This window comes from Nicotiana tabacum, chromosome 13, assembly GCF_000715075.1.
Source record: "Nicotiana tabacum cultivar K326 chromosome 13, ASM71507v2, whole genome shotgun sequence".
In the NCBI taxonomy this organism is placed as follows: Eukaryota; Viridiplantae; Streptophyta; class Magnoliopsida; order Solanales; family Solanaceae; genus Nicotiana; species Nicotiana tabacum.
In genome coordinates this window covers 122,786,768-122,796,254 of record NC_134092.1, presented here as the reverse complement: position 1 = coordinate 122,796,254, position 9,487 = coordinate 122,786,768, and the positions used below count along the sequence as shown (strand labels likewise).

The following is a 9,487-nucleotide window of genomic DNA, read 5'->3' as shown; positions in this document are numbered from 1 at the left end:
TCATTTTTAAATGTGGCACCGCTTATGAAAAATCTTGCGTACGTCACTGCTAAAAATAGAAGCCCGCGGAAATAAGGAGTCTATTTTAAATGATTGTATAATTTTTGTAGGGAAAACATGTTTATGGCGGGTAATTTTCAAAACTGGGATAATTTAGATAAATAGGTTTCATATAGTGTATAGGAAGTAAACAAAATCCCTTTTACAAAATTGGTCAAGAATAGGTATTTCCAAATTGGTGTACCAATTAGATGTAAAAAGAAAGCTTTAAAAGACAGTAAACTACTTATATATTACCAAAGCTTTACGAATTAGATGTAAAAAGACGTAAACTACTTATATATATTACCAAAGTAACTTGAAAGTTTAAAATTTCAATTAGAACTATAGTAGGGTAAAACTGTCTATTTAAAAAGGCATGAGCGAAAGATGAGGCGTTTTATCTAACACGAAGCGAGGTGTAAGCCCCATGGGTGTTTTATTTTTATATTTTATAAATTTATAAAATTATTATATAAATCAGAAAAATACACAAAATTGTGAAAAGTTAAAGAAAATTATAGAATTAATATATATATATATATATATATATATATATATATATATATATATATATATATATATATATATAATGTGTGTGTGTGTGTGTGTGTGTGTATGCGCATGCGCGCGCGACCATGCAACTTTTTTTACTTGAAAAAATAAAAGGCGTAAAGATACATTATACCTATGTCATCAAAACAATATAAAAACTAGAGCGATACCAAAAGAAATTTTAAATTCAAAAACTAACTTGAAATTAATATATTTAAAATTTCATTTTTTTTTGTGTGGAGAAAACAAAGCATAACACTTTGCTTTGTAACACTTTGCCTAGGTGAATGTCAGGGCTTATGCTCCACGATACTTATGCCCTGCCAGTACACCTCGCGGTGGGACTCGCTCAAAAAACGTCTTTGTTGTGAGAAATTGTAATTTTGGACCTCTACAATTTCGACAAAACCTTGGTTCGTGAAAACTGTTTGATTAACTTTTAGACCATCCAGTCAATTTAACTCTAAACTGACCTAAATAAATACTACGTACACTAGTCTTTAAGTTCATCAAAGTGGACTCTGCATTAATAATTGAAATTTATGCCGCAACAATGACATTAGGTTTTATAAATAAAGTAATAGGAATTTGATAGTTCCAGGAAACAACTCTACAGTACTCCCTTATTTTGTGCCTTTTTAAATAATATTATTCAGTTGACGAAACAAATAAATAAAATATTTGGGAAACTGGATCAATAGACCCCAGACGCCAACAATGAATCAAAAGGCTGCTAGCTAGTGTAAAGTCTAGTAAGGCAACTGGGAAATTAAATGATTAGGTGCTTTTGATCAATTACATTAACTAGTCTCTCACCACTATATATACTTGTCCCTTCTCTTCCATTTAAGTAGAGTTCCTTTCTTTCTTCCTTAAAACTTAAAAGAACAAGTAAAAATACACTCATCTTTAATTAGCAATGGCCTCAGCAGCAGTTGCAAACTATGAAGAAGAGATTGTTCGCCCCGTCGCCGACTTCTCCCCTAGTCTCTGGGGTGATCAGTTCCTTTCATTCTCCATTGATAATCAGGTAATTTAACTAATACTAGTATTCTTTATTTATATTTATAGTTTGTTCTCCATTGATAATCAGGTAGTTTATTTATGTTGAACAACATTAATTTTGCTAATTTCAGTTTAATGTACATTACATATAGGTTGCGGAAAAGTATATATATGCTCAAGAGATTGAAGCATTGAAGGAACAAACGAGGAGTATGCTGTTAGCAACCGGAAGGAAATTGGCCGATACATTGAATTTGATTGACATTATTGAACGCCTTGGTATATCCTACCACTTTGAGAAAGAAATTGATGAGATTTTGGATCAGATTTACAACCAAAACTCAAACTGCAATGATTTGTGCACCTCTGCACTTCAATTTCGATTGCTCAGGCAACACGGTTTCAACATCTCTCCTGGTAAGTTCATCATGAAGTTGTTAAAATTATTATCCATTTATTGGAAGAAGGCTAATTCATCTTGAGTTTTCTTTCTTGAAATACCAGAAATTTTCAGCAAATTCCAAGATGAAAATGGCAAATTCAAGGAGTCTCTTGCTAGTGATGTCTTAGGATTATTAAACTTGTATGAAGCTTCACATGTAAGGACTCATGCTGACGATATCTTAGAAGACGCACTTGCTTTCTCCACTATCCATCTTGAATCTGCAGCTCCACATTTGAAATCTCCACTTAGGGAGCAAGTGACACATGCCCTTGAGCAATGTTTGCACAAGGGTGTTCCTAGAGTCGAGACCCGATTCTTCATCTCATCAATCTATGACAAGGAACAATCGAAGAATAATGTGTTACTTCGATTTGCCAAATTGGATTTCAACTTGCTCCAGATGTTGCACAAACAAGAACTTGCTCAAGTATCAAGGTGCGATATATAAAAACGATGAACCCTTTTTGATTCATCATATCTCAAGTACTCATGTTAATTTCTTATGCTGCAGGTGGTGGAAAGATTTGGATTTTGTAACAACACTTCCATATGCTAGAGATCGAGTAGTTGAATGCTACTTTTGGGCATTAGGAGTTTATTTTGAGCCTCAATACTCTCAAGCTCGCGTCATGCTCGTTAAGACCATATCAATGATTTCGATTGTCGATGACACCTTTGATGCTTACGGTACAGTTAAAGAACTTGAGGCATACACAGATGCCATACAAAGGTATGAACTTCATCAATTCACTTATTCCTTGATAGTGAATGTCGTCGTGAAAAGATTAAGACGAATTTCTACTCATTATAGTTGTGCTCTTTCAAAATGCATGAATTCACCTTAATTTTGTCATCCTGCAGATGGGATATCAACGAAATTGATCGGCTTCCTGATTACATGAAAATCAGTTATAAAGCTATTCTAGATCTCTACAAGGATTATGAAAAGGAATTGTCTAGTGCCGGAAGATCTCATATTGTCTGCCATGCAATAGAAAGAGTATGTTCGAGCAACTTAACTATCGAAATACATTTTTTCCTTAATCCATTTCTCACTTTGGTTTACCTTGTGTTCGTCTTTTAGTGATTAGAAACTTGATACAGTTCAATCAATATTTTCTAACACTTGAACACATATATGTTTTGTATTCACAGATGAAAGAAGTAGTAAGAAATTATAATGTCGAGTCAACATGGTTTATTGAAGGATATATGCCACCTGTTTCTGAATACCTAAGCAATGCACTAGCAACTACCACATATTACTACCTCGCGACAACATCGTATTTGGGCATGAAGTCTGCCACGGAGCAAGATTTTGAGTGGTTGTCAAAGAATCCAAAAATTCTTGAAGCTAGTGTAATTATATGTCGAGTTATCGATGACACAGCCACGTACGAGGTATGATTTGCATCTCAAGAAATTATATCATTATATGGGATTTGGACAAACAAAGTGTTGCGACGACAATTAAGGCAATATAAAAGCTAACCTTTAATTTATCTGCTTTCTAGGTTGAGAAAAGCAGGGGACAAATTGCAACTGGAATTGAGTGCTGCATGAGAGATTATGGTATATCAACAAAAGAGGCAATGGCTAAATTTCAAAATATGGCTGAGACAGCATGGAAAGATATTAATGAAGGACTTCTTAGGCCCACTCCCGTCTCTACAGAATTTTTAACTCCTATTCTCAATCTTGCTCGTATTGTTGAGGTTACATATATACACAATCTAGATGGATACACTCATCCGGAGAAAGTCTTAAAACCTCACATTATTAACCTACTTGTGGACTCCATCAAAATTTGAGCTGCCATTTGTTGCTCATCTCAAGGAAACTTCATTCTTCTTTGTTGTATAATTACGTTGTTAGGGAGCTGTTGTGCAGTGCACTTCCTAAACTAGGACCTTCTTAAGATCCTTGTAATCACAATATTTTGTTCTCGATATTCATACCTGAATATACTTGTTTAACACTTCAAATGATAGAAATTAAAGTTCATCCGATTTCACTTCTGTGCTATCAGCATATATACATTTTTTCATTCCGTCCATTTTCTCCTCTTTGTAATTTCATGTATATATCTAGGATGTAATAATAACTCTAAACAACAGTTTTATTTGGGATTTTTATCAAGCCATACACTATATGAAACCTCTTTACCCTCCCTACTCAAGTTTCAACGTAATTACACGGGGATATACAATTTACCAATTATATATATAAAACAAAGGGCAGCCCGGTGCACTAAGCTCCTGCTATGCGCGAAGTCAGATTATTTCATCAAGAGTTCTCAGTAAAAAAAATTTCTTTAAACTACATCAATTCTTATTTTCTTTTTGGACCATTCCTACGAGATCTCTTGTTATGCCCTTCTTGTCCGCAGTTGCCACATGAAACATTATACTTCTTTGCCTTTATTTCATCATATGGTTTGTATCTTTATTTTTGAGGTCTCCCTGGTTGCCTTTTTCCTGTAGGTGGCAGGACAACTTCTTCTGCTATATGTTGTGGCACATCCCATTTGCTTTGATCAGGTAGAGGGTCCACTCGTATTTCATAAGTATGCAGAAGTGTCACGACCCAAAATTCCCACCTTTGGGACCGTGATGGCGCCTAATATTTTACTTGCTAGGCAAGCCAACGTTAGAATATAATTAGCCATTTTAACACAATTTTGAATTAATTAATAACAAAGAAAAAAATGCGAAAATAAAGTCTGAAATATAGCGAATAATCCATAATAATCGCGATGTCTAAATACCATCCCAGAACTGGAGTCACAAGTGCACGGGCTTCTAGAATAATACAAACAAGGGTGTAAATAAAAATAAAGATGTATCGAAGAAAACACGCGGCCAAAATAAAGTAGAAGGGGACTTCAGAGTTGCGAACGCTGGGCAGCTATATACCTCAAGTCTCCGCTGGTAGCTGAATCCGAGCACAATCTACAGTACGTTGTTGGGACCAACTCCGGAATATGCACAAGAAGTGCGGAGTATAGTATGAGTACAACCGACCCCATGTACCCAGTAAGTGTCGAGCCTAACCTCGACGAAGTAGTGACGAGGCTAAGACATGTCACTTACATTAACCTGTACGCAATAATAATAATAACAACAATAATAGAAATAAATCAGGTAACTCATTTTAATAGTTGAATCCAACTCGGCAGTCATAACCAATTATTATTTCAATCAATTTTCGTTGCGGCGTGCAACCCGTCCCAACAATATAATTCCTCAATAAATTTTCGTTGCGGCGTGCAACCCGCTCCATCAATATAAACTTAAAATACAATCCGTTTCGGCGTGCAACCCGATCCCCCAATATATTCAGTTTTATTTCCTCAATCAATTTCCGTTGCGGTGTGCAACCCGCTCTAACAATACAAACTAAAAATATAATCCGTTGCGGCGTGCAATCCGATCCCCCAATATATTAATTTTCATTTCCGTTGCGGCGTGCAACCCGCTCCAATAATATAATTTAACAACTCTTAAATATAATAAAATACTCCAATAAATACCACATTCAGTAAGAAGTTATTAGGCAACAATGCACACAATATTTATAGATTATTTAGGGACAAGTAATGACAAGTAGCAATTAATTGTGAAAATCAAGGAGAAAATAGGCAATTTAATTTCTAATATACTACATCTAAGTAGAAATTTAATCACATAGGTCAAATAAACATGTAACGATTATAACATGGATTCAAGGCATAATATTGAGCAAGGAATATGAGAGAAATAATTAATATAATAATTAATTCATGATTTAAAACAATCTATGATTTTCAAATAATTAGGCAACCAATTAATTTGACGACGTATAGACACTCGTCACCTCGCCTATACGTCGTTCGCATGAATTTCACATAACCAATAATTCAAGGGTTCTATTCCCTCAAGCGAAGGTTAACCACGACACTTACCTCGCTTTGCAAACAAATTCAAGATTGCAAAAAACCTTTGCCTCGCGAATTCGTGTCCGAAATCCTAAAATCTAGTCATAAACATTTCAATATACTCAATACAAATCGTAGGAATCAATACCGTACGAAATTAAAAAAATTTCCGGATTAAAATCCAAAATTCATCTAAAATATCAACAGTGGGACCCACATCTCGAATCCTAGAAAAACTACGAAATCCGAACACCCGTTCCGATACGAGTTCAACCATATAAAAATTATCGAATTCCGACATCAGATTGATCTTCAAATCTTAATTTTATATTTTTGGAAGATTTTATAAAAATCTGATTTTTCTTCCATAAATTCACGGATTCATGATGTAAATGAATGGAATCATGAAATATAATTAATATAGGAAAAGGAACACTTACCCCAATGAATTTTTTGAAAAACCTACGAAACATCGTCACAAACCGAGCTCCCAAAGTCCAAATGTGAAATAATACCCAAACCCTCGGTTTTATAATACACAATGAGACCCCTCATTGTGCTGACCGCACATCCCGGGTTCTGCGGCCGCGATCAAAATTGTGCGGCCGCACTTCAATAGTGACTGCACTACCAGGCTTCATTAAAGACATAACTTTCCCTACAAATCTCCAAATGATTAACGCTATAAATTTCTGAAAACTAGATTCAAAGGGCTACAACTTTCATTTTTGAATCATCTCCAAATTCCTTATCGATTAAAATATATAAGATTCCGAAGTCAGAACATCTAGGCTGCAACACTCCCTTAGAGTGCGGCCGCGGGCAGAATTGTGCGGTCCGCACTTCTGCTCTGCGGTCCGCACTTTTTTCATTGCCTCATCACTCAAAAGTGTGCCCCCGCACTTCCAAAAGTTCCAGAACAACAGTAGAGTGCCGAAATGCCCGGACTCGCTCAATACTCACCCCGAAACTCTCTGATCCACTCGAGATCCCGTTCAACTATACCAGCAAGTCCCGTAACATAATGTGGACGTACTTGAGATTTCAAATCAAGTCAAACAACATCGAAATTATAATTCACACCTCGATTCAGACTTATGAGTTTCAAACTTTTCAATTTACAAAACTCGTGCCGAAACATATTAAATTAATCTAGAATAATTTCAAATTTGGCACACAAGTCATAAATGACATAACTGAGCTATTCGAATTTTCAGAATCTCAATCCGAGTCCGATATCAACAAATTCAATTCCGCGGTCAAACTTTGAAAATCTTTAGCCTTGAGATTTCTAATTTTCGTCAAATGGCCATAACTTGAGCTAGCGAACTCCAAATTAAATTTCGGGCATATGCCCAAGTCCCAAATCACGATACGGACCTACCAGAACTGTCAAAATACTGATCCGGACCCGTTTGCTAAAAATATTGACAAAAGTCAACTCAGTTGAGTTTTAAAGTTCGATTTCACATTTTAATCTATTTTTCATAAATACTTTTCGGAAAATTATACGGACTGCGCACGCAAGTCGAGGAACAATGAATCTATTTGAGGTCTAAGAATACAGAAATAACTATTAAATTTAAAGATGACCTTTTGGGTCATCACAAGAAGTCTCTCCCTCGTGTAATAAAAAGAGCAATAGTTTTCATAAGACTCGTTTCTATGCCTCAAAGCCACCAAAGCATGTGGACAAGGAGGTTCATCAAGCTGGAATTGTCCACAACTACATTTCCTGTTTTGAAAACAAACAATGATGAAGAATTAAAAGATAGAATATTTATGCTTATGGTGAAGTTTCATTAAATATTTATTATCGTTAATTAGTAGCTTTATGATTCAATATTCGTTTTCATTTTTAAATGTGGCACCGCTTATGAAAAATTTTGCGTACGCCACTGCTAAAAATAGAAGCCCGCGGAAATAAGAAGTCTATTTTAAATGATTGTATAATTTTTGTAGGGAAAACATGTTTATGGCGGGTAATTTTCAATACTGGGATAATTTAGATAAATAGGTTTCATATAGTGTATAGGAAGTAAACAAAATCCCTTTTACAAAATTGGTCAAGAATAGGTATTTCCAAATTGGTGTACCAATTAGATGTAAAAAGAAAGCTTTAAAAGACAGTAAACTACTTATATATTACCAAAGCTTTACGAATTAGATGTAAAAAGACGTAAACTACTTATATATATTACCAAAGTAACTTGAAAGTTTAAAATTTCAATTAGAACTATAGTAGGGTAAAACTGTCTATTTAAAAAGGCATGAGCGAAAGATGAGGCGTTTTATCTAACACGAAGCGAGGTGTAAGCCCCATGGGTGTTTTATTTTTATATTTTATAAATTTATAAAATTATTATATAAATCAGAAAAATACACTAAAATTGTGAAAAGTTAAAGAAAATTATAGAATTAATATATATATATATATATATATAAATATGTGTGTGTGTGTGTGTATGCGCATGCGCGCGCGACCATGCAACTTTTTTTACTTGAAAAAATAAAAGGCGTAAAGATACATTATACCTATGTCATCAAAACAATATAAAAACTAGAGCGATACCAAAAGAAATTTTAAATTCAAAAACTAACTTGAAATTAATATATTTAAAATTTCATTTTTTTTTGTGTGGAGAAAACAAAGCATAACACTTTGCTTTGTAACACTTTGCCTAGGTGAATGTCAGGGCTTATGCTCCACGATACTTATGCCCTGCCAGTACACCTCGCGGTGGGACTCGCTCAAAAAACGTCTTTGTTGTGAGAAATTGTAATTTTGGACCTCTATGAAATCCGAACACCCGTTCCGATACGAGTTCAACCATATAAAAATTATCGAATTCCGACATCAGATTGATCTTCAAATCTTAATTTTATATTTTTGGAAGATTTTATAAAAATCTGATTTTTCTTCCATAAATTCACGGATTCATGATGTAAATGAATGGAATCATGAAATATAATTAATATAGGAAAAGGAACACTTACCCCAATGAATTTTTTGAAAAACCTACGAAACATCGTCACAAACCGAGCTCCCAAAGTCCAAATGTGAAATAATACCCAAACCCTCGGTTTTATAATACACAATGAGACCCCTCATTGTGCTGACCGCACATCCCGGGTTCTGCGGCCGCGATCAAAATTGTGCGGCCGCACTTCAATAGTGACTGCACTACCAGGCTTCATTAAAGACATAACTTTCCCTACAAATCTCCAAATGATTAACGCTATAAATTTCTGAAAACTAGATTCAAAGGGCTACAACTTTTATTTTTGAATCATCTCCAAATTCCTTATCGATTAAAATATATAAGATTCCGAAGTCAGAACATCTAGGCTGCAACACTCCCTTAGAGTGCGGCCGCGAGCAAAATTGTGCGGCCGCGGGAAGAATTGTGCGGCCGCGGGCAGAATTGTGCGGTCCGCACTTCTGCTCTGCGGTCCGCACTTTTTCCATTGCCTCATCACTCAAAAGTGTGCCCCCGCACTTCCAAAAGTTCCAGAACAACAGTAGA

General features: G+C 35.1%; 1 protein-coding gene across 1 annotated transcript; it reads left to right on the top strand.

Annotated features, from left to right (window-relative positions):
- Window positions 1-1,447: 1,447 nt before the first annotated feature.
- On the top strand, window positions 1,448-4,060 carry LOC142167930 (5-epi-aristolochene synthase-like). The gene is made up of 7 exons (XM_075228451.1): window positions 1,448-1,624; window positions 1,752-2,016; window positions 2,104-2,479; window positions 2,556-2,774; window positions 2,906-3,044; window positions 3,200-3,445; window positions 3,559-4,060. The coding sequence occupies exons 1-7, from the start codon at window positions 1,514-1,516 to the stop codon at window positions 3,853-3,855; spliced, it is 1,653 nt and encodes a 550-aa protein (XP_075084552.1). The 5' UTR covers window positions 1,448-1,513; the 3' UTR covers window positions 3,856-4,060.
- Window positions 4,061-9,487: the final 5,427 nt, after the last annotated feature.